The sequence below is a fragment of the Lepidochelys kempii genome, chromosome 4, assembly GCF_965140285.1.
Source record: "Lepidochelys kempii isolate rLepKem1 chromosome 4, rLepKem1.hap1, whole genome shotgun sequence".
In the NCBI taxonomy this organism is placed as follows: domain Eukaryota; kingdom Metazoa; phylum Chordata; order Testudines; family Cheloniidae; genus Lepidochelys; species Lepidochelys kempii.
The window spans coordinates 11,122,628-11,149,113 of record NC_136383.1 but is presented as its reverse complement, the minus strand read 5'-3'; the positions used below and the strand labels follow the sequence as shown (position 1 = coordinate 11,149,113).

Sequence of the window (26,486 nt, the reverse complement as noted above, 5' to 3'; positions counted from 1 at the left end):
AAAATGCATACAGTATGGCACAGACACATTACTAGCTCTGACACCTGACTGTTTCTTGGAGATGGGGTGGATCTATTGGACAGGGATCACAGGATCTCTCTCTCAAAACATAAAACTGTCAATATTTTGGAACAGAAACCCTGTACGATTTCTCTTGCTGGCCTTGCTACCTTCCAACCCTCAGAAACATGACCAGGAACACCATCCCATTCTAACATAGTTGTCCTTCATTCCAGGCACAACACATGAGTCCAGTTATAGGAGGGGGAGAAATAATGTCAACAGAAATGTCTGTATATCAGGAAGTGAAGACTTCAGGTAGATGTGTTCACTATTGTACCCAGACCCCAGCACTGCAAGCTGGGGACAGGCTGGACAGGGGAACCACACTGAATGGATCAGAGGCATGACTGTGGGGAGGTGCCGATGCAGGGCTGGTGGGGCCCAGCTGATTGTGGGGAGGGGCTGGGTTGGTATGCAAACTGCAGGACATGATATGTATAACTGCCTAAATGACTACTAACTCCTACCAACCACACGTCTCTTCCTTAAAAAAAAACTCAGGAAATTCAATGGCAAAAAAACTACGTTAACGCAGAGTTAAGGTTACTTGGTGATATGATATCACATTCCAGAATGCTGAGTTGAGCAAAACTCAAGCTTCTGAAAAAACAGCAAATGCACAGTTAAGGTTGCCCAGGCAATCTTAACTCTGCCCTCTTTCAGCTGTGTTCCACTATGTTAACACACACAACTTTACTTTACCTATCCCACAGTTGCTGAAACATATAAGCTCTTCACCTCCTTTTAGGACCCATTCTCACCCACAGGATTTCAACACACACTTTCCCCCCATTCCTCTGGAGATGGGGGTAGCCAATGGGAACTATGTGTATACTTTCCCGTGTGGGGAGAGTGTCAGATGGGGGCAGTGACTGAGCCTGCTTGGTCAAGGTGTGTTTGTGATATGAGGAACAGAGTTGAATACTTTGAGGCGTGTTACAGAGCTGTGATTCTGACATAAGGAAATCTGTATTTTGCACCTGTCAATGTGTAAGAGCAAAAGGAAGAGCTGCATGTGTACCTTCAGGATCAAGTGTACCGCAATTTCATTGCAGAATTGTGTAGGTTGTGTCTGCAGCAGGACATACAGCTTTTATCACTGAGGATCTTGTCAGCTGTGAGATGGAATATGAGAGAACTAATGCTCTAATGACGGTTTTGCGAAAATGGACATTTGAGATATCTAGGAAGTACGCATAAGAGAGGTGCAAAAGGCTGCGAAATGGTTCTTAAATTGTACCTTTGAGAGTTTTTCTAAGAAGTTGGCTAAGGGTATGTCTACACTGTAATTAGACACTCGTGGCTGGCCTGTGTCAGCTAACTCGGGCTCACAGGGCTTGGGCTAAAGGACTGTAACGGCAGCATAGCCTGCAAGAGGCCAGGATCCTGGGTCCCTGGAATAAGACCCCAGCCCGAGCATCTACACCACAATAAAACAGCCTCTAAGCCCAAATCTCATGAGCCTGAGTGAGCTGACATGGACCAGCTATGGGTTTTTAACTGCAGTGTAGACACACCCTAGTGTGAGAGAGTGTATGTGAGGACCTGGAAGCTCTGGAATCTCAAGGGCCAATCTATGTGCGTATTGAGACGTTGCTCAAAGCTGCTAGAGCACGGGTTCTCAAACTGGGGGTCGGGACCCCTCATGGCGGTTGCAAGGTTATTTCATGGGGGTTGTGAGCTGTCAGCCTCTACCCCAAACCCCGCTTTGCCTCCAGCATTTATAATGGTATTAAATGGTATTAAATATATTAAAAAGTGTTTTTCATTTATGGAGGCGGGGGGGTTGCACTCAGAGGCTTCCTATGTGAAAGGGGTCACCAGTACAAAAGTTTGAGAACCACTGGGCTAGAGGGAAGGTGACAACTCCCTTTTTGTCCTTTAACAGTGTTAGTTAGAATCTTGTGGGTGAGAATGAATGGATCCTAAAAGGAGGTGAAAAGCTTGTACATTTCAAAACCTGTGGGGTTGGCAGAGTACAGGTAATGTTTGTTAACGGGGCATACTGAGGCACTGCTGAGTTTTTTGCCATTGTATATGTATTACAGTAGCGCCTTGAGGCTGCAACCAACACCATGGCTGCATCATGCTAAAAGATATACAAACACCCCAAAAGCATAGTCCCAACCCTGAAGGGCCTGTATTCTAAATAAAGACGACTAAGTGTGAGACAGGGGTGTAACATATAAGCAGAAGTCTGGGGACAGAGACAGATTAAGAGACCTGTCCAAGGTTCCACAAAAAGTACGGCAGAGCAGAGATCCAAAGTCACTTCCCAAGTCCCACTCCATTGCCCTAACCATAAGACCACAACTTCCTCCCTTAACTTAAAAAGGCCATAGAAGGATCTTGATCTTATTTGTTCCTCAACCCTACTTCACCATTTATATTAACCACTCTTTTTAAAAATAAATAAATAAAAATAAGGAAGTGGGCACTAGAAAAAATATTTAAAATCTTCCACTAGTTTCAGGAGTCATCTCCTGAAGAAATTTGAAGAAGAAAGCACACTACCATAGCAGGCTCAGAGCCTACTAGATTTTGTTTGACATTTGAAATTATGTCTAAGGTAGTGAAGTACGAATTTTCCTTGAATGCGTTAACGCTTTTAGTACTGATGTCAATAAATTCCCAGTACCCCATGCAAAAGCATTTTGCATTTCCCACCTGGAAAGCTCTTAGTGCCAAATGGATTAAATAAAAAGCCCGAAGTATATGCTCAGAATTGACAATCTGAAGCCAGTTCAAGCTCAACAACTATGTCATTGTTGTATAGCGAAAGAAAGGAGACACCAATAAAGAATGTGTTTTAAGTGGCAGGGAAAAAAATGCAAAAGATCTATTTACTTGTCCGTCTGCCCTGCATTTGCTGTGCTTTCCGCTCTCATTCGGGTAAGTGCAGCAGCAGCTTCATCCAACGCACAGCTGACCGAGGAAGTCAGTCTACGAAGCACCTCGGGATCTGCAAATGCTTTACCGTCAGCGGTGGATAATTTACCTATTCCTTTCATTCCAATTTATGAAAAGTGGATACGTACACCGAAAAAGGAAAACAAAAGTAACAAACAAAGTGTAAATTCAGTCCATACAATATGTTAGCAGAAACCATTCCAATACTGATTGCATAGGGAAAATTTCAGGTACACTGGACATTTATGTTTTTTTAAAATGACTTTAGACAATTTGAACAATGATCCTGTAACATAACTGCATTCACGATGACAGCACAAAAGTGACGACTCCCTTAAAAGACCAAACAGTGAGTGATTTTAAGTTACTGAAAACTGTATGCCGTAAATGTTTTTTTTCCAACTGAATTTCAAAACAAGACCTCAGTGGGCAATTTGCACATTCCAAGTTTTAAAACTAAGCATTTCTTTTTAAAAAAAGAAAAGGAGTACTTGTGGCACCTTAGAGACTAACCAATTTATTTGAGCATAAGCTTTCGTGAGCTACAGCTTGAGCTTATGCTCAAAAAAATTGGTTAGTCTCAAGTGCCACAAGTACTCCTTTTCTTTTTGTGAATACAGACTAACACGGCTGTTACTCTGAAACCTGTCATTTCTTTTTAGTATCCTAAACATTTCTTTATAAAACAGGCATTTTTCTTCTGTACCACCTCTGGAAGACAAACAGTTGTACAGGTTTCTATAAAGCTTTCAAGAAAAATTTCAACTCTGATCTGAGACCCAACAATACCAAGTGAATATGAGTGTTCTAATTATTAAAAATAGTACATATGTTTCAGGAAGTGAGAAGCTAAGTTCTGGCAGAACTCCATGAAGCCCTGTGGTTGAGGCTGCTCAGGATTTGTGCTCCATCAGCACTTCTCCCTGGAACACTAGTTTCACACCCTGTCTGGCTAGCCCCACTCACTTTCTAAACGGCACTGAACAGCTCTCTCTCTTCCCAGTGGAGATGAGGTTGCTGACAAATGTATTTGCCTCACTGTTCTAGGGGGGGATTTTCCACCAGTGGGGACCCATTGCCTGGATCCTGACAGCACAATGAATCAACCCCATTAAGAAGTTAAGCTTACCACCACCTTTGCAAGTAGATATGTTAAGCTTTTGGGGATGACTATTTTGTTTGTTAAAGCTTGCAATATAATTTTGGTAAGGAACTCAAACATAAATAAAAATAAAGGAAAAACTGAACTGGAGGCTACTCTATTACAGGAGAGCTACCTTACAGAAAAAAAGAGGCTGATAAATGGTGGGCACTGATTTCTACTTCCTTCACAGGGAAGAGCTAAGAGGGTAGCCATCCTTTCCATTAAAAAATAAAATAAAATAAAGCCCATATAGAAGATATGGTTAAAGACCTAGAAAGGTGGAGTCTTAACCAGGGCAACTACAGAAACAAAAGTAAAACACAAGCTCTATAATTCAGACAGAGTACTTTCACTCACTCTCAGTCTGAAGTGTGGCCTTGCACGTGGGAAATAATTCCGAAATGGGAGGTGGGGAAATTAATTGAGCTTTACTAGCATCATATAAATATATTACAAATAAAATAAGGTGGAGTTCTGTTGTCAGAGAATGATATCAGGACATTTCTTTTTCCTGCACTTTCAAATACTTTTGGAAAGGAATGTATTTTAATTAGTCCCATCCCCCCTGCAAAATAATTTTCACACCACTTAAAGTTCACACTGCATTAATTAAGCCCCAAGACTGTCACACTTACACATGAAGATTAGTACTTATGCAAGCAGACCCATTATGGTCTCAGGAGTAAGGGTTGCAGGACTGAGCCCTTAAAAGACATGAGTACTTACCTGCAGCTTCTAGTAAAGCTTCTAATCTAGCTTGGGTTTCTGGGTCTACTGTCCTCAAGTCAGCACCATCAGCAGTACTAGACAAAAGCAATTTGGAAGCAGTCTCCAACATTGGATTTTCCAAATCATCCTGATCCAAAATGAATGACTCCACCTAGAAAGAAAAAAGAACACATTAGCCTTAATAAAATTCCAATCCTTAATTCTGTAATTTTAAAGTCCATTCATACATTTTTTTTTAAATCAAAAGGTGCAGTGATTGTCTCTTAACAAATAAGATTTTCAGAAGCACTTGTATTGGCATAATTCTGTTCCCTCTGAGGTTACTAGGAGTTTTCCTTCCATGGAAGCAGAATTAAGCCAATCCTGAACACTTCTCAAAATTCTACATAATTATTTCATAAATTAAAAACTGTAAACATTGCTCTACAATTGGTAACCAGCAGATGCCATTTTACATTAAATTGTTTTAGGCTTAAATCTTAATTAGCATTAAAAGTTGTGAACCAAAGTATAAATGCTGGAGAAATTTACATGGAGACAAAAACATCAAGTAACATTTTAGACTAGACTTTACCTCCGCAGAACTACAACTAGCATTAGTCATGAATTCCCACAGAAGCTGGTGTATATTTCTGAGATATATGAAAGCTATATATTTAAAAGACAGAAATGTTCTGTATGCTATACAGTGCAACAAACTAATGGAATAAGGTTAATACCCAGATAAGAATATGTAGTTATTGAAAAAAACAACACCACAAATTCCAAGGTTGTAAGGTTTTCTCCCAGATTTTGCAGTTACACAGAATGGAATATGACTTCTAAAAATGGTCTGGTTTTCAGAGGTACTGAGCACTTCCTTCTATGAGAAGCGTAGGTGTTCAAAACCTCTGGGGAGGAAAAATCAGAAAGGAGAGGTTTACCTCTTTTGACTGCAATGGTAGCCCTTATAATGTAAACCGAACTGTTGTCCAAATGTGCCAGACAATTGTACTAAGTGTGAGTGTCACTATTTATCCCACTGGAGTGAGAACTCTGAAGCCTGATTATGATCACTGGAGGGCCAGCATTACCATTTAATTGCTGGTGGTTCTACTAAATAGAGCACAGCCTATTTAGCATGAGTGGACTACCTGCACAATCCTACTGTTTTATTGATGGGATGCTGAAAGGTTTTGAACAACACTGCTGAACACTCAAAAATCATTATTTTGTATGGAGATTTCTGCTCTTTTCAGTACATATTGTGAACTAAAACAGCTCAATTTCACTAATCAATCCAGGTAAATTGGGTTTTTCCCTCATTAAAGACAGTAATTTTTTGCAACCGTTTTAACAGATTATGGAGGAAACACTTAAGTACAAAGTGAGTACACTTTTCCTCTAAAAGCACTTTAAGTGTTCTGTTAATTTATGTAAAAGACTATTCTGACTTTCAGTCATTGTTTCCCTTTTGTTTGATTATAGGGTCAATGAATACTCTAATGATATTGATATTAGGAAATAGCTTGGATAGATCTCAATTAGATTTCTTTTTTTAATAAGATGCATTACACAGGAGATATCTGCACTCTGAAAGAAGCAACACTACAATCCGGTTTGCACTTGCACTACCTTTTATGATATTTACAGAAGCTGGCCCCCAGACTAGTTTAGGGGTAGTAAAATAGGTTTAGGTTTAAACAAGCATCAGTGAAACAGATTGCCAGATAAGACAGAAAGACAGAAAGTAAGTATTACTGGAGTGCCTAGGAACACTATTCAAGGACTGTTGTGCTGGGTCCTATACAAACATAAAACAAAAAAATCATCCCTAAAAATGTATCTTTATGGCTGCTGATCAAAGTAACTCACTGAATTTAATGTAATGCAGAACTGAAACTAAAAAGGTTGCTACCTTAAGCTTACTCCTATGAAGATGCATATAAATACGTATTTCTCTCATAAGTACTGCCTACTACATTTACCCAAGACAAATGGGGTACAAATATCATCATAGTCTCTGTCCAGACCATGCACGTTATATTTTCAGCCTTTAATGAATGTGTTATGGATTTTTTATTACAAAAGTCAAATGAAACATAATTCTAAAAGCCAAAAACATTCACTGCACTGGAACATCTGGACTATACTTGGATTTGTTGACACAAAAGTGAAAAATACCAGGCTGACTTTAACAGGATGCTGTGTCCCAGTTACCTTTTGCAGAGGAAAGAGCTATTTGGGTAGAAAAGCTTTGAAGTTTTAAATGGTCTGAAATTTAAAAGTTTGACATTAGATGCCTACTCCGCCCACCCCCGCTTTCTGATTAAATCTAGATCATTTCATGAAAGCTATTTTTATGCCCAGCACATAAAAATAGAGGATAGTCTGAGGGTTTAAAAAAAAAAAAAAAAAAACTCTGGCTGCTGCCCTCAAATAGGCTGGAAATAGTCCCTACTGACATTTTTTAAAGACAGGTTACACAGATTTTTTTAAACAAAATAATGAAGTCGACTCTAACAGACAAGTTACAAGCAGGTATGGCATAAACTTAATTAAACTCCGATTTATTAATAACTTGTGTTATACCCTCACATGGTTGCAGGTTTCCATTACCTTTAATTTTCTTTACAAAATATAAAGGCCAAATACTCCAGGAAAGGTGACATATCTTGCACAAATAATTTCACACAGATCTACTGTTCTGTTATAAATCACTCATAAGACATGTATAAATTTCTGTTAGCTTCCTATTTGTTTTCAGGAAGTGAGGCTCCCGCAGCCTGGTCCTCATTTCTACTTCCCAACAACTCCTCCACCGTTGTACTTCCTGCTATAAAGCTACCCATGAGAATGAATGCCCTTTACTCAATGGTGTGTGGTCCAAGAGCTACTTTAACTCCTTTCATTGTAAAAAAACTGAATTGGGAGGGATGCGTGTTATTTAGCGTCTTTATTAATGACCTGGATGTAGGAATATAGGAACAAACTGATCAAGTGTGCAGATGACACAAACCTTGGGCAGGACGGGTTTGCAAAAACTCTGGAGGATACAGCTAAAATTCAGAGGGATCTTGATAAATTGGAGAACTGGGAAATAGACAACAAAATGAAATTCAGCAAAGACAAATGCTGGGTGCTTTGGTCAAATGACCAAATACAGAATGGGGGAATAACAGGCTTGAACTAAAGCATATCTCATAAATGTGTGGATGGAATCCACATAGCTGCTCTGCAAATGTCAAGAAGAGGTATTTCTTGAAGCGATGCCATTGATACCACTTGTGCTCTCTCTCACCCCCAGGAGGGGGAGGAAAATTAGACCGCTTATGGAAGAGTAAGATATAGATCCTCTGAGAGGAAACAGCTTGGCCTCAAACTTTCAGCTATGGCAATAAATCGAGAGATTTTCTGATTGCTTTTGTTCTTTGCAGGTAAAAGGACAGGGCTCGTTGCATAGAGGGAATGAAGTCTCCTCTCTTTTTCAGATACATGTGCTTTTGCAGATGGAGGGGGAACACAAGTAAGTGGATTAACTGGTTCAAGTGAAACTCAAACTGCTCTGGGGTGAACTTTGGATGTAAACACGAGACTTTGTCTCCATATAAAATAGCATAAGGAGGGTCCACCATCAGTGTTACAAGCTCACCCACTCTCCTGGCTGAAATCATTGTGATCAGGAACGCAACCTGCACAGATAGGAGAGACATGGAACATGTAGTTAGTGGTTCGATGGGAGGCTTAGTAAGCACCAGAAGAACAAAGTTTAAATCCCACTGAGGAGTAGGCTTCCTTACTGGTGGAAAGGTTCTGATCAGACTCTTACAGAATCTGGTAATCAGTTAATGAGTGAGAATTAAAATTACCATATGCAGGTGGGTGGTATGCATGGATTGGTGCCAGGTGGATCCATAAAGAGTTGATGGGAAGGCTTGATGTTGTTTCCAGGGAAAGAAGATAGTCCAGAATAAGGCAATACCCACAGCCTCTGGGGATTTAAGTTTCTGTTGTGTCCAGAGAAACACTTCTACTTAGCTGCCTAGAATTTTCTAGTGGAATCTTTTCTGCAATTAGTAAGAAAGCTTTGCAGACTTCAGAGTGCTCCGAAACAAGGATGATGTAGATTTGAAGTAGACCCTCATGGGGGTGGGTTTTTTACAGCACTGGGAGAGCTCCCTTATTTAGTCACCATCTTGCTGGAAGTCTTGAACCAAACTTGCTAGATTAAGTTTTACTTTTAGATGTGTTTTCACTTTTATTTGCTTGTAACCCTTTCTAAACTTTCTCTCTTATACCTGAACTCATTTAAAATCCCATCTTCTTTTGTTAATAAACAATACTCTGTATTGAAAATGGTTGGGCCCAACTATGAATCTGAGAAAGCATCTGAGTGTGTGGTGAATGTCCAAGTGAAAATACATGTCCTTCATACTGAGAGCTGTAAACCACAAACCTTTTTCTAGGGATCGGATTATAAAATGCCAGGGTAACCATGCAAAATTTCTGCTTGTGAATACAGCCGTTGAGATAGTGGAGATTGAGGATGGTCTCCCTCCACTGTTCTTTCTGGATACTAGTAAGTAAGGTGAGTAAAAACCCCTTTCGTTGGTGCTGATCAGGTACCCATTCTATTACTCCTCGCTGCAAGGAGGATTCTACTTCTCATTTGAGAATCTCCTTGTGAGAATGGCCCTGAAAAGGGGTGGTAATGGGGAGGGGAGCAGGTAGGGAAATTTCATCGCATAGCCAGAATGCATGATATTTAGTACCCACTTGTCTGTTTCTGCATTCCTAGTGTGGGAAGGAAAGGGTATGTGGGAATCCGTAAGTGTTAGCATCATTAGTTTGCACTCTCCAACTCCCATCAAAAATATCATTTCAATGGAGGCTGGGATTGGGACGATGATGTTTCTGCAGAAGGTGCAGGGAAAATGAACCTGTTGCCTTTTATGGGTGCCTTACAAGGTCGGTGGTGGTAAAACTTTTGAGCCATCAGTCTAGGCTTGTATGAAGTCATGTGGAACTTTCTCTTCGGGGCAAATCTATATATACCCCCAGGGATCAGAGAGTGATGATGGAGATGCAGATGGAGTGAGATGGAGATGCAGGGGTGACTGCTTCATCTGGAGACAACGAGGACAATCTCACTGGATCCTGCTCATACTCCTTCTCCTTCAATGGGACATGAAGAGGCTCTGGCTGTCTTCTTGGAGAGGAAGAGTGGACTGACCCCCTAGCAGATAGTGTTGCCTCCACAGGTTGGTACGCGTCCCACGGTCCCCAATATGGCCAGGAACATGGGTCACAGGTGGCTGCAGAGATCTCCACGGCACGGGGTACCCACCCACAGTTCCAAGGCAGGTAATGTGATGGAGGTTGGCTCCAAACTGGTCTGGGTCCCCTGTCTGGGAAGGCGTGCCTCAGAGACGACGTCCGTTGGTTGAGTACTTTAGAGTCTCCCAAGAGAGAAAATGCCAATTCTGAATCAAGTGGTGGTATCAATGGTTCTGCTGGAGGGAAACCAAGGCTAGACAATGGACTAGGAGACAGACTTCTTCCTTTAGTTGTATCTCCTGGTGGAGTCAGGGCTCTAGCCCAAGTTAATTCTTCAGTGAAGACATATCCAGAGTGAGTTTTCACTTACACCTTCCTATTACACATTAAGGGTATGTCTACCCTGCAAAAAAAGGTTTATTTCTTAACCCAGGTTAGTTAACTTGGGTAAAAACAACAGTGAAGACAGACGAGTCTTCACTTTTATTTTAAGGTAACTCAATTCGAAGTTAGTGAACCAAAATTAAGAACTCACTTTTTTTTTTTTTTTTTTGGGCAGGATAGATGTACCCTAAATCCCTAGTCTTCCCTGTCCCATAACCTCAATGCACAGCTCCCAAAAACCATCTAACGAATGACTATCATAGAAACAATGTTTTTACAGATGAAATAATAGTATTAATCCCAAAATCAAAGCCCCAAAGGGTTGCAAAACCAGCTAAGCTAGCATCTAGAAATTAAATTAGATAATACTACCCCACTGAGTCTGAAATTATGAATATCCTATTTGAACCTTGAAGTTAGATCATACCTGCTGTCCAAAACTACAGACCACTCAGCATGAAAAAACATGCTAGTAGTTCCTAATCAGCCTTTATACTTGGCCATACTATACCAGTGTCATAAAAAAGTGTAACTACACTGCTCATGCGCTTCTGATGAGTAAATGAATGATCATACAGCATCCCCCATCCTCCTTCCTACTCTTATTACATCATATCTGAAATTAGATAAGAGTTCTTAAGGCAGGGACCAAATCTTTTTTTGCACTCTGAGCACCTCGCATAATTTTAGGTGCTGTAAATTAATATATGGTCATATTTTAATTTTGTTCTTTTCTGGAATGTTTAATACACTCAGTGAGCAATGTTTTTACATTTTGCCTCCACACAGGGTCATGCACAATGACAGTTAATTCCACAACATAAAGTATGGGTGACAAAAATAAAAAACACTGAGCTCAATTAATTTATCACACTTTTTACTGAGGAATTATTTCTAAAGTTAGCAATGACAGTAACACCACTATCAGACTTTCCAATATATATTGCTATTATTCAGCCCCGCCTTCCAAATCCACAGAAGCCTATTATAAATAACTTCTATAATATCTATATAATCAGAACAGTTTCCATAAATAGCTCTGCTCATCAATCCACAGAGCAGCCATGGCACCAGTTTATGCATCTGTCTTGCAATGTTCTCCGTCACAGGAGTGCAATTATAATGCAATCAGCAGGCATAAAGAAAACAAAAAACAAGTCATTCTTATATAAAGCAGAGCACTGAAAATTGTTTTCTTAAACCAGATTCTCTGTCATTTGCATATGTCTCCAAGGCTCAGTGATTGGTTTTGCTAGCACAAATCCTTATATCTATTATTTCGAGACTAGTCAGTTGGTTGTTACTGCACAGCTTTTAAGCAGACGATAATCAGCAGGGTACTGACTCCATTTCGCTGGATGTAGCAATATTTCTGCTTTGTATTACAAAATTTTGTTATGCAATCTGAAAGCTGGGGAACGGGAATGAAAAAGTGCTGATGAAAAAGAACATCAGCAAAATGTTGTAATTTAGAAACCAAAGCAATTTCTCACCTGCACATCACTAGTGAACTTGCTCAACTGTGTCTTATGTTACGTGTTGATGTGTAACACAAATACCATGCAAATTTCCAGCTGTACTTCAAGCAGTGTTTACAATGAAAAAAGTGGCAGACAGATAACAGAAGACTACCATCTCTCTAACAGTCACGCAAAGACTCATTCATATTTTTAAAAATCCTTATATTTTAAAATCTTAAAATCAGTTGTAAAAACAATTTCCCCACCTACCTACCAAGTTAGTGCTGAATTAAAGCCTTTAAGAAGAGAGTATGAAATTAACTGTATTTTCCTTGAGGTGACTCCACAGGAATTTTTGGCCTGAAAGGGACAGTTTATTTAATTAGTGGCAATTGTTTAAAGTGTTGCAAACAGGTCTCTTAGCAGGAATTAAAATGTGATCACTATCGACTTTGGATAGAGTTCTTTCTTTGACAAATCCAAGTAGCTTGAGAGATCAAATGAAGCCTAGTTAACTTACTCATGCTTTACTTTTTACAGCGCCAAGTCCTGGAGAATATGTAAGCCCCTTTGTTTTCAGTCTAAAACTATTTTGACCAGGGGAAAGGAGAAAAAAAAATAAAATCACAAAAAGTACACTCTTCCCCCCCCACCCCCCCCTGATTTTCACCCTACTTTTCTATCATTCAAATATATAAAAAAAAATAAACTTGTTTCATTAAAAAAACACAATACATTGCATGAGCTATATGTATTATGATAATACATTACTCTGTGTATACATCAAAGCTACCTGTTGAAATAAGGCTATGTATTAGTCTAGAACAGGGTTCTCAGACAAATTATTTGATGGCCTCGAGTATGGCCATCAACTCTTGCTGGTGCAGCTCTCACCACTATTTCCTAAAATACTTAATTAGTTTTAGGAAAAACAAATAAATATGCACATATACACATCCAAATCTTTGTAATTTATTTATTGCTAGCTAGTAAGTCTGTTGTGAAAAGTGGTATTAAACATACAAGTATCACTATTCACCGCAGACTTATTCAGCCCTGCCAAGCCTGGGGACAAATTAAACCCTAGAAGGGGGAGAGGCAGCGGCGGGACTGAGCCGAAAGCCACATGACTGGAGCCTGAAGCCCCACGGCCAGAGACTGCCATGCTGCAACCCCAGGGCTGAAGCCCAAAGTCTGAGCCCCACACTCCTGCGAAGATGGGGAACTCACTGGCTGCCTGCTCCTCCAGCGTTGTGCCCCAGGTGTCCCCAGAGGGGGGCAGGGCCCAACTGCTGCTGGCAGCACCAGCAATCAACACCAAGGCGGTGCACCCAGGAGCAAGAGGGAGCGGGAATGGCTTCTCCTTTGCTCCCTCCCCTCCAATCATTGCCCAGGAGGCTGTGACCGCAAGAAAAGCCCCTGGTGGGCCACATGCAGCCACAGTGCTCGCATTTGAAAAATGCTTATCTAGAAGAAACACACAACAAACAAACAGACATGCACACAAGTTCTGTAGTGTGTGCATCTGAACGTACTGATGAATCTCATGCCCACCACATGCACATTTCAAACTGTTAGATAACGGTTTAAAGATTTGACACACTAAAATGGGAACACAAGGACGTATTCAAAAGTTTTAAAAAACAAAAACAGGAGAAAGATGAAGTGGAGTGTATGCTCTGCAAATGGTGTAGCACAATTCTTAAATGTAAATATTTATAGGCTAAGAATTCTAAGTCTACAACAGTAAACTGTTTATTCAAACAAAAAGTTTTATTTGGGGATTAGAGATGTATTGTTTTCTTAAACTCAGAGGTGGTATTGTGTTTTGGGAGTTCTCTTTTAGTTCTGCAGCAAACCACATTGAATTCCATTCATCAAAAGCATTAATCTACTGAATACCTCCCCCCCGGGTCCTTCCGTCTATCAAAATAAACCCCAATATTTACCTAGAAAAAGTATTAATAGTTTTTTGCATAGATTTTCACCTGTTTTTGTAGTAATAAACACTGATAATATTCCTGAGAAAAATTTAATAAAATAAAAACTGAAAACAAAGAATATACCATTTCAGTTTAGAAACAAATAATGGAAGCAATACAGCATTGTCCTTTCAGAAAGTACTCTGTTTTCCAAAGTAGTGTCAAAATTGTTAAACACGGTAATGATTCACATTTCCTAGCAAAAATGAAGAATTTTTCATGTGTGTCTTAAAGTTTTAACTTTGCTCTTAAAGTTCCAGTAGGAAGAAGTTACTTGTCAATCTGTTATCTAGAAAAGACCACAAATGGTATTTATGCTGTATCTAGAAACAAAATTGCAAGTTACTAACTATGATAAACACTAGCTAAGTAACTCATATCTACTGAAACAGTGAAGTCGGCCTCTGAACCACAAAGCTCGTGGCCATTCCTCTTCTCCTCCAGCCACTGGGGACTTATGTCAAAAATAATTTAAACTTTCAGTTCAAAAATGTTTCTAGAACCTTCATCAGGAAGAAAAGCATCCAACAGTGTACATTTATTATTAGTCCCTGATTTCCCCTCAAAGATCATAAGTTATTCACAGCCTGCACTCTACAGTTGGCCAGAGGAGACTTTTAGGACTCATGAAACACACAACTGCAGGATCGTCTTTAAGAGGAAGGAGGAAATGGAACAGCAGGTAAAGGGCAGAACAGTTTGTATGTGTGAGCAGGAGAGGGGATACCCAGGCTGACACCAATGCTAGTTCCTTCCTAGCATATTGCTAATTATGCCCAGAGTTGCACAGGACTGAAAGCATCAGCAGAAGACTACGGAGTTGCACCGGTGTAAACAAAAGCAGAATCTAACCTACAGAATTCATTACAGATGATGTATGAATACGACACAATGAAGTTTAACCTCCAGCTTTTAGGCTGAGTGTGCAGGACTGGAGAGTGACAAAAACTTCTCAGTACATTGAACAGATCTGCTCTGGAAGTCACTGTCAAGAACATAGAACTTCTTACCAGATGTTGCAGGGACTCCAATTTTACCAACAGAGAAAGTAATTGTAAAAGAACAGTATTTTATATTATTGTATCTAGTCAAGGATTCCAATTTATTTTAAAAAGCCTAATTTTGAAGTTGTTCATTAGTAGCACACACTTCTTACAGATGAAATGTATTCATGTACAATCGGAACATTTTTGTACTCTCTTATCTCATAATATAAAAATTTGTCTAAGAATAAAACATGCAAGTTCTGCTTGTGAGAAGTAAAAGCCAAATTTAGGAGGACTTATCCAATGAAATCTTTAATTCAAAAAAGTTCATTTTGAACTATTTATACATCTATTTAACACTGAAAGGTGTATCTCATGGGATTCATGGAAGAAAGTGGATCAAAATACAGCAATGTAATGTGAAAGCTGACAAAATTCTGGAAAAGAATCTCAGGGAAAAATTATCCCATTCAATAACCATTCAAAAGGTAAACATTTCAGTACTCCAGTACCTTATGATTAAATTTCATGGAAATATAGGATGGTTCAAATATATATTTCATAAGTATAAGTTAGTTCTACTTGTCTGCATAATCTCAAGTGAACCTAATTCAAATTCTTCATAATTTGAATAAAAATATAGGTCAATTCTAGGATACCATTAGACATGCTGTGAAACCCTATTTGAAAAATAAATTCCTTACCAAGCCATATAAAGTAAAATCCTGTTATGACAAACATATTGTCTAGTCCTATTTCAGTGGTCCCCAAACTTTTTTCCTATCGTGTTGCGCCGCGCCACGCCCTGCCCCGCCCCCTTACCTGTAATGGAACCTGTGGGTCCCCATTCCTGGGAGCTCAGCTGCAGCTGGAGCGGAGCTGGGGGCAAGGCCAGAGCAGAGCTGGGTCACACTCCCTCCCTGCTCTCTCGGGGGGGCGGCTGGCCCAGGCCTTGCTGTGCCTCCCCCCCAAACATTCCTCCATAGCCCACAGTTTGGGGACCACTGTCCTATTTCATTTTAATATATTTTAGCACAACAAAGCCCATGTTTTATCCCAACTAAAACCTTATCGGTCTCCATGATGGTGCATTATCCCATGATAGCATATATTAATTTAACGGACTACCACTTTAAGTGAAACTTTCACCCTCTATATCCACCTTTTAATTACAAAGGCAAAAAAAAATTTTATCAGGAGACAATAAGTATTTCAAATGTAGTTGTATGCTCATTATTCACGGGACTATACTTCAATTATTTTTTCCCCACGTTTCAGATACCCATCAGGCTGGCAAAAGGGGAAGAAGAATTTCTCTCCACAGAGACGCTTATTTTTTCCATGCCAAAGAGGAATTCCATATCTATACTATCTCAATACAGACAACCTTTTGAAGTTACTAGACCCAGAGTTCTTACCATTCTAATATCAAACTAGTCACATCGGCAAAGAGTTAAGGAATAAAACTATCTGGACTGTTGAATACCAAGATTGAGTGTTCTCTTTAATGATGTTCTGAAATAAGTGTGAACACAACCCAATGCAACAAAGTTGAATTTTTCCCTATAAAGGAGTCATAATGCCTAACTTTGTACATATCCTCTCTCCTTTGTTTTAACTTAGTTTATATATTTTTAGAAATCTACAATAGATTATTATAACTTTAATACAAATGATTATATAAATTTTCAAATGCATCTTCATAACACAAAGCTAATCTTTCATTTAAAAAAATTCCTGATGCAAATATTAAAATGATCATAAAAAATCATTTAAACCTTTGCGACCTTTAGAATTATATAGTACAGGCAGAGCCAAAAACAATTGCTACTTCTTTTGTTAAGTTTATTGTAAAGATACAGGATGATGAATTCTTGTTATGTAAGCTTGATTTTAAAAAAATTATAAAGTTTTCAGGCCAAATTCTTGGCTGGTGGAAACAGGTCCAGCATGCATTTATACCAGCAGAAAATCTGGCCTATTTCAATCTTACAGTTCTTTAAAGGTCAGAGCAGTATAGTTCAATAACATGGGATCCCTTTTTATCCCAGCCCAATCCATTTTTCTTAGCACAGCAGCTGGCACCATACCGGCAACAACACTGCAGAACCATCCACAAAAGTCCTGCAATGCTGACCACTTCATGTACGGTAAGGTAGTATATTTGTTTTCATGTTACTTGGAATTCATGAAAACTGAAAAATAAGTATGATCACAATTCACACCAGCTCTGTTAAAACATGACAGGCTAAATTTTCTTGTTCACACACTTCGAAGATCAGGCAAGTAGGAACTGTGTTGGTATAAAATTCTTAAGTGTGGGTTGGGGTTTTTTTTGCATATTACTAATCTATTTTGTTGATTATATTCAAAAATGCATATTTTTTCTTATTGCTGACAGAGAAGGGGAAAGCAGAAGGGTCAGACTGTGAGGCTGAAGTGGTGTAACACTGCATCAATGGCTGGCACCAATAGTCCTCCTGCTGCAGGGACACCTGCATTATTACTGCAGTGTCACCGTTTCTACTGAATATAAAAAGAAGGTGTTGGTGTGTATGCACACAAATCTCTCCTCTCCATTGAGTACAAGGAAAAAGACACAAACAGCTATACCGATGGTGAAGTTTCAAGGAAAAATAGCTGTATTCTACCAATTATTTCTGCATCTCAAATACACCAGCCATTTAGTCCGATATGCTGCAGCTCTTATTCTGTGAGACAGACAGCAGCACCAATGAAATGAAGCCAAGCTTCTGGCATCAATTTACCAGGATGATCCAAAAAATTCTAAAAGCTTAGTATATCCTGGTGTTCGTATGAGACAATTATGTGCTTGTCCGTACATGACACGTGAAGCTTTCTTGCTGAAGTTAATTTTGCAGTTAAGCAATATTTGTCCAAATAAACAGATAATTAGTAAGACACTCCTTAGGAGGCAGACAGTTCCCCAGCCCCACCTTCCCATTTATGGGAACAAAGAATACAATGAAGGATCCCATATGCCCAACAGAATGATTTTACTCTTAAGAAACTGCTGTACCCTTGCAGGATAATCCCCCCCCCCCCCCCCAACTGCCTCCCATCATCCCTTTGAATGAAAATTTGGACTACGCTCAGCTTTTCGGAAAAGTAAGTTTTATTTAACATGCTTATACTCCAATCATATATTAGTACAGATTTACAAACCTGGTATATGCAATTTAAATCAATGTCATGGGTAGGGCCCTACCAAATTCACTGTCCATTTTGGTCAATTTCATGGTCATATGAAATTTATAATTTTAAAAATCCTGATTTCAGCTATTTAAACGTGAAATTTCAGAGTGTTGTAACCGTAGAGGCATGGGCGGGGGAGGGGGGTTTGCAAGGTTATTGTAGAGTGTGTGTGGTACTCCTACCCTTACTTCTGTGCTGTTTCTGGCGGCGGCCCTGCCTTCAGAGCTGGGCAGCTGGAGAGAGGCGGCTGCTGGCCAGGAGCCCAGCTCTGAAGGCAGAACCACCACCAGCAGCAGCACAGAAGCAAGGGTGGCATGGTATTGCCACCCTTACTTCTGACCTGATGCTGGTGGGGTGCCCGGCCAACAGCTGCCACTCTCCAAACACCCAACTCTGAAGGCAGCACAGAAGTAAGGATGGCAATACCTTCCCTAGAACCACCTTGCGACCCCCCCTGCAACTTCCTTTTAGGTCAGGACTCCCAATTTGAGAAACGCTGGTCTCCCCTGTGAAACCTGTACAGTATATGGTAAAAGCAAACAAAACACCAGATTTCACAGGGGGACACCAGATTTCACAGTCCATGACGCATTTTTCATGGCCAAGAATTTGGTAGGGCCCTAGTTATAGTTAAGTCAGAAAACATCAAATCTGAGAGAGATTTTATAATTATTATAGGGCTTGAAATAGGGCTATATGGTGATTAGGAAACATAGCAAACTGTGTTTGGGCCTTCCAAAGTAACCAGTTTCTGCAGAATTTAAACTTTAGTTTGAGATGGACAATTTGAATATAAGACAATAAATATACAGTACTTCCAGTAACAAAAGAATCTGCTAGTCTGGAGCTTGATTGACAGGTTAACCACACCCACCTAGGCCCTTTTTGCTGCTAACATTCTTAGTTCTGGTGTTCAAACTGCTCTCCCTAAATAAACCCTGGAAGTCATCAAAGTAAATCCGTTACTTGTGTGCCAAGCTGGAGGAGTCAGGCTCTGAGCCCTTAGATTTTGCTGGAAGTTTTCCTCTCTCTGGAAAACTATCCTGGTCCCTTTCCTCCACTCCCTACCCGCAGTCCTTACCTGGACCACAGTCCACAGGATTAACGTTGCAGCCACAATGTTAACATTGATGCAGATGTGCTATGCTACCTGAAAACATCAGGAGACTGCTCAATCTGAGGTCTCTGCTGACCAGGGAGTGAAGTTAAGTGGTTAGACTGAATCTCCTCATGCAGTCTTCAGTACCTGACCAGGCAGCTCTCTACACAGAGTAAAGTCTAGCACAAACATGGGCAAATATAGGGCATATGAGATATGTGGCCAGACTAGTTGAAGGGGATCTACCTAGCACCTGAGAACTTGCTGCCCTCATCCTCCGCACTGGTCACCCAAATCCAGCAACATACTTTGACTCCAGTAACCCTGGCTTCTCAAAACTGTCCTGTCAAACAGCACTCATCTGCTTGGAGATGTATGTTGCTTAACGAGTGTTTGTGTGGTCATATTACAGTCCATGACCAGTTCCTTACAGCTATTATAAGGATTATTCCTGGAGGGAGCCTACACCTGAGACTCCTCTAGCTAACCAGACTCTTCATTCAGATACACTACAGTATCCTGGGAATAAGCCCCTCCTAACAGACACAAATGGCTTTTTGGATTCTTCCCCGTCCCCCCGGGCTTCCCTTCTAGTGAACAACAACAACAACAAAGCTTCCCAAAAGATCTAAAAACTAGAGGCCTCTTCCGCCTCCTCTGCAGAGTGTGAATCTTCTTCCTCGGACTCCTGGAAACTCAGAATTCAAATCTTTTGACACTAGGATTTTGATTACACTTAAGGTTCTGGTTATACAAGAGAGAAAAAGACCTCAGGGCCTGAGACACTTCTGCTAAGGTTCCCCATTAGAAAGAGCACTTAACTCTTTGGAGCAGGTAGTGAGTACCGAACAGCTCAGTAGAAGAAAGAGTCCACTCCGAATGGCTATGTTAAACTGCATAAAATCCCTATAGAAAAGCACAATAGATTTGACTCCATCTTTATACAGTGGACCTACAAGATCTCCTCAGTTACGACCATTATTCCTGTTAAGGCTGTTATTGCTGGGAAAGAGCTCTATTTAAACTTTGGTCCACTGGGGCTTACTTAAAAGGGACTAACACTAATGGTGTTGTGCCTCCCTCATCCTACCTTTCAGCCAAAAACAAAGTTTGTGCGTAACTTTGGGAAAGCGAGTTCAGGGAGGAGAAGGGGGAAAAAAAAAAGCTTTCCAAGCAGCTTCTTTCCCCTACCTCCATCCATGTTTCCCGGTCATTGCCTCTGGCCTTGATCATATACTGCATGGGTGGGTTTAATGGATAAATTCTCAATACAGAAGTCTCTAATCCATAAACAGAACACTCTGCTACGTAGGTAGACCACTGATAAAATGATCAGTCAGTTTAAGGCTGGGTCTTCACACAAACTTGCACTGAAATAATTAAATCAATTTCGTTCACAACTTGTTATTTTGGTACAAGATTGTTCCAGGTGCACACTTATTTCAGGAAGAGCCCAATCACAGTTTAGCTTAACTTGGTTTCCTCTGTCAAAGCCTATACGTTAAGGCCATGTCTACACTATGGGACATTGCTGTAGCTATGCTGACATAAAGCCAGCTGTGTAGACATAGCCTACAATGACAGAAATGGTCCTTCCATTGCTGTAGGAACACTGCCTTCCCGAGCAAAGGTAACCAGATTGACTGAAGCACTCCATCTACCTTTCTGCACCTGCACCAGGAGTTTAGTCACCATAGCTACAGAACTCAGTGATGTGGCTTTTTCACACCCCTGAGTGGGGCAGCCATGTTTATCTAAATGTTAAGTGCAGATCAGGCCTCAGTCTGAAACAATGTTCCCTATTTTGATTAACCCTGTTGTTTTCTAAATTCGCCTCCTGCTACAACCCTCCTTTAAGAGGAATTATCATTCAATCTTTGTAGCTCTTCGAGAAGCCATTTTCTGTTTCACTCCCTCAGGCTTTCCTGTAATGTATTAAGACATTTAACTCCCATAAATGAGAGAATGGGGTTATTTAGAACAATCAGAGGTTGCCTAACTTTCCCTGAGCACTATCCTTCATGCGTAACTACTTTTTATAGAATATTGTTGTTTCCTACTCTTTCTTTGCATTGCTACAGCTAAGAGATGTGCTTGATTATAGTTATGGGAGAACACTGTCACACTGTCTCCACGAAGTTCCTGTCCCTGCATCTTTAGGCAGTGAAAATAGTTGTTTTTACATCAAGATAGTTACTTTGAGTTAGCTACCTCAATGTAATATCCTAGTGAAGACAAGATATTGAAGTTTTAACCTCAGTGTATAAGGTTGACCTCTACGGCTACATGAAGGTTAAAACTAAAGAGCCTTGTCTCCACTAGGATTTTACTTTGAGATTATCTCAGTGTAGAAAAAACACCCTTTTTCAGTAGTGAGGATGTAACCTTAAGAGATCCAGAAGCAGGTTCAGCAAAGTCTGTGACAAGAAAGCTGCTTAACTAAGTAAATTCTCCCCATCCAGAGGTGGAAGATAGGTGCCTTTATTCCTATGGGTAAAAGTTAGTTTTCCCAGGTGAGCCCAAACCTTCAGCTCCTCATTCCTTGGAGGATGGAGGAATGTTCTCTTTGTCCCTTTACTCATCCCACATGTGTTTTTCCCCTCTTAATATGCCTCTTTATTATGGTACAGATACTTCCTCACTCATCTTTTAACTCAGAGCATATTCAGATTTTTATGGGGCAATTTCCAGCAGTACAGCGATCTGGAAAGCTTCCATTCAGAGGGCATAAGCCTTTAAGAGGTTAATGTTTTCTGATTCCAAGTCCCTGATTATACAGAGTTAATATTTTCTGGCTGTCCTATGATATACTGGTATAAGTCAGCTGACCACCCAGTGGCCTAGTCATGTCCACATTCCCCCCTGTCCCTGAAAGTGACTACAGTGTTTGTAACTGACCACAACTCCTCCTTCCAGGACTCATTCATGCTTCTACAGCACTCCTGCAGTCACACTATGAAGTTATTCTGCAGGTTTTGCCCTCCCCAGGTTTTCGGCCCTGATTTAATTGTGTAAATGAAAGAAAGGCTTACAAACTCATACACTATTACTGATACTACGGTAGGGCCTAGAGGCCCCCAACCAAGACTGGAATTCTAATGTGCTAAGTACTCTACACACAGTAAGAGCTCACCTGTGTCCTGAAAGTGCTTACAGTCTAAGGGCTGCTCTATAAAGTTGCACTGCTTTAGCTATATCAGGCTATGTCTACACTAGCACTTTTGTTGGTATACTTTAGCCCGGGGGGGTGAAAAAAAACAACCCCAAAAGTGATATAGGTTACACCGACAGAAGCGCCGGTATGGACAGTGTTATGTTGGTGGGAAAGGCTCTCCTGCCAACATAGTTATCACTGCTCATTTGGGGTGCTTTAATTATGTCGACGGGAGAGCTCTTTCCTGTTGGGATAGAGCGGCTACATGGGAGATACTGAAGTGGTGAAGCTGCATCGGTATAGTCGTGCCGCTTGTAAGCTCTCCAGTGTAGAGATGTTCTCAGTGTAGTTAAAGCAGTACAATCCTCCTAGGGTTGGCAAAGTTACCCTGATAAAGTGTTTTTACCAGTATAGCTTATTCTCATACGGGAAGGAAAAGAGGCTATACTTGTTTTTGTAAATCATACCACTACCAAATAGTTGAAAGTTGTATCTGCACAACAACATAGCACTCTAGCTGTTACCTGAGCGAGACCTTTTCTTCCTTACTTTAACCAAAGGAACACTATAGCATGCCTGGCCACTGGATGACAATTATTTATGCAATTGTCACTTTAATTCGAAATAAAATGAGATACATGCAACGTATCCAGCCTTAGCTTGACTGTGCATTAGGATATAAAGTCCATTTCTACTTCGGTCTCAGCTGACAACCAACTTATTAATGTCATTGTATAGTGCTAAACGCACAGCTCTTCATATGTTCAAAGTGCTTTACAAACATCAGTCAATATATTCTAATATCATTATGTAAACATTGTATCAAATTAAGTTGCTGGGTAAAATGGAAGTTGGAGACAAGAGAGTGCTATTTAAAATGTGAGGATTTCTAAACAACAAAATTTGGAGGATGTTACGACCTGTGTTACATGGGAGGACAGACTAGATCGGGGTGGGCAAACTTTTTGGCCCGAGGGCCACATTGGGGTTGCAAAACTACATGTACAGAGGGCCAGGTAGGAAGGCTGTGCCCCCTATCCGACCCATCCCACTTCCCAGCCCCTGACTACCCCCCTCAGAACCCTCAACCCATCCAACCCCCCCGCTCCTTGTCCCCTGCCCCTAAGCGCCCCCTGGGGCCCCACCCCCTAGCCAACCCCCCCCGCTCCCTGACTGCCTCAACCCCTATCCACACCCCCACCCCCCTCAGAACTCCCACCCCCTAGCCAACCGCCCTCTGTTCCTTGTCCCCTGACTGCCCCCCAGACTCCTATCCCCGCCTGACAGGCCCCCCGGAACCCCACCCCCTTATCCAACCCCCCCTGCTCCCTGTCCCCCGATTGCCCCCCCAGAACCTCTGTCCCATCCAACCGCCCTCTGCTCCCTGACTGCCCCCTGGGACCCCACGCCCCCTCACCATACTTCTCAAAGCAGCAGGAGCACACTGCCCGGCAGGAGCCAGCTGCGCTGCCCGGTAGGAGCAGCGGGCCAGAGCGCTGCCCACACGGAGGCATTACTGCAGGGGAGGGGCCAGGGGCTAGCCTCCCCGGCCAGGATCTCAGTGGCCGAGCAGGACGGTCCCGCAGGCCAGATGCGGCCTGCGGGTCGTAGTTTGACCACCTCTGGACTAGATGATCGCAATGGTCCCTTCTGGCCTTTGAATAAATCCCAGAGATTCTACACAAAACTTAAGAGCCCTATTAACTTCAAATACTGAATAATTTGAGGGCAGGGATTGGTCATGACTATGGCCCACCCCTTCAATCCATACTAGAGTATTTGCCATGATTAGGAAAAGAAACTGTTCTGACATTACATATAGGAACTGCAGAGAAAAAACAAATGCCATCCAAAATCTGAGAGGGACAAGATGTGGAGGGCTGATATCAGGGCTGATATTTAATAGGAAAAAGTTTTTAAAAAGAATAAAACCCAAAGAACTCTAAAAAGAGGTTCTGGAAAAGGATCTGCTCATTTGAGAGTAGAAGAAGGGAAAGGAAGAAAACAAAAGGGAAATAGGATGCTACAAATTGTTAATACAAAAATAAAGTAACCCCAGAAGAGGGCGGGGAAGGACTCCCTAGTTGTTTACTGTCTAAACTAAAACACCCAAAACTATCTAAAACTATTTTTAACTATGTACAGAGGAAGTCTAAAGAAGAGCTCTGAGGACACTGGAGAGTTCCATGTCAGACCACATGGAGGTAAGAAGGAACTGGAGAGGTGGATGGTCCAAACTATCCCTTATAGCCTCAGTTCAAAGCATAAGAAGCGAAAGAGCAAAAGCACAGACCAAACGGACGCTCCTAACAAGAATCTTCGAGTCTCAGGCACATGGAGTGCAGGCCTACCCCATACTGGAATACACACAGGGACCAACACTTGAAGAAGTGGTTTGTGATGGTTCAGCTCAAGCCAACGTTTAAGCAAAACTGAAATAAGCCACCAAAACAGCAGTCCACACAGGAGCTTCCGCTGGCTAAAGCAATTTAGTTAAACCTGTGCAAATCCTGTGTAGACAAGGTCCAAGGCACTTAAATCAAAATAAGAGTGTCTACACATAAAAAGTTGCACTTCACCCAGCTCAATTTAGTTCAGTTGAACCGGTGAACATTTGTGTTTAGAGAAGGCCTAAGCCAGTGACCTGATTTTCAAGAGTGCTGAGAACTTAGCACTACCTATAGTCAATGGAAACTGCTTTTCAAAAACAGGGCTTTTGGTAGGTGCCTACATAGAGATACAAGAGCCAAGCTTCAGGCACCTGTTTTTGAAAATATGAGCAAGTTGCTTAGACTGAAAGTGATTTAGAAAGTCTGAATCCTAGTCAGGAAGAGAACCCAGGTCTCCAAAGCCTCAGACCAGTATCGACCACAAGATCATTCTTCCTATAATGGCTTTCTAAGTGATCTCTTCCTTGCTGCCAGAAAGGACACTGGGCTTGTTGCAGTTTGGGGCTAGTCTATACTAAAAAGGCTTTTCCAGTATTGCTATACCAGCAAAGCTCACTAGCAGAAGGACAATGTATACCAGCAAGAGTTCTTTTGCCTGCATACTTAAACCATCTCCCTGAATGATTTAGCTATATTGGCAAAAGTGTCATTTTGTTAGCATAAAATATGTCTACACAGGGTTTTTTGCTGACATAGCTATGTCAGGTCAGGGGGTAATTTTTTTGTACATTCCTAACAAACTTCACTCTAATGGCAAAAGTTTGTAGTGTAGACCTGGCCTCAGATCTAAGAGACTATATATCCAAGTCTGAGTCAAGGTTGCAGCACATCCACATGTTAGACTAAAATTATAGTTATCCTGCATAAAAGCGTTCTTATAGCTGTGAGGGAAAATAAGTTACCTACTATTTTGCTTCTCTGAAGATATTGCTACCTGAGATTCTCTCTACAAGGTCCTGGCCGCCCAGTTGGGACAGGGCCCCTGTCTTAGCCTGGGAGCACAAGATCCCACTGTAAGAACCCTGAGAGTATGGTACCTTTAAAGAAAAGCATGATACCAAAATATTCACTTCAGAGCAGCATATCCAAATTATTGCAGCTGAAATTTAAATCCCAGTTGGTTACAAGAGCGTCATTCAACCACCGGGGAGGGGAGAGGGGAGAAGAGGAGAGAATGTTCATCTGAAACAACCTTCCCCATAAACAATTTAGAGAAATGAGCAGACAAAAGCACAAAAAAACAAGGAACAGAGACTTCACATACCACAAGCTTCTTTAATCAATATATTCAAGGGGCCTTTCACAATGGAACAAGGCTTGAAATGCATACTAAGATTTAGTTGGTCAGTACTTCATTTACTATCATTACCTATGCAGTTTAGGGCAAAAAGTGCTGCCCTCCCCACTCCCCCAAACAACCAATTCAATGCTGCTATGAGGCCCTTACCCTGACTCTTGACATCAGTTTATTGCCCAAAATAAGTACCACAAAGGCCACTGCAATATCTGATAGAACCTGTTTAAACACAAACTTTCAAGTGCTGATTAGTAATAAGTAGGGCTGTCAAGCGATTAAGAAAATTAATTGTGATTAATCGCACTGTTAAACAATAGAATACCATTTACTTAAATATTTTGGATGCTTTCTACATT

General features: G+C 40.9%; 1 protein-coding gene across 7 annotated transcripts in view; it reads right to left on the bottom strand.

The window, feature by feature from the left end:
• ANKRD17 (ankyrin repeat domain 17) overlaps nt 1–26,486 on the bottom strand; it is a 132,988-nt gene that overhangs the window by 63,714 nt on the left and 42,788 nt on the right. For 6 of the 7 annotated variants that reach the window (XM_073340370.2, XM_073340374.2, XM_073340378.2 and 3 more), the window contains exons 2-3: nt 4,844–4,997; nt 2,911–3,067 (exon numbers count right to left, since the gene is read on the bottom strand). In XM_073340370.2, the coding sequence (XP_073196471.2) occupies nt 2,911–3,067; nt 4,844–4,997 (311 nt within the window). Of the gene's footprint in view, nt 1–2,910; nt 3,068–4,843; nt 4,998–12,466; nt 12,551–26,486 lie in introns of those variants that run through there. The other variant, XM_073340376.2, reaches the window with a different exon arrangement.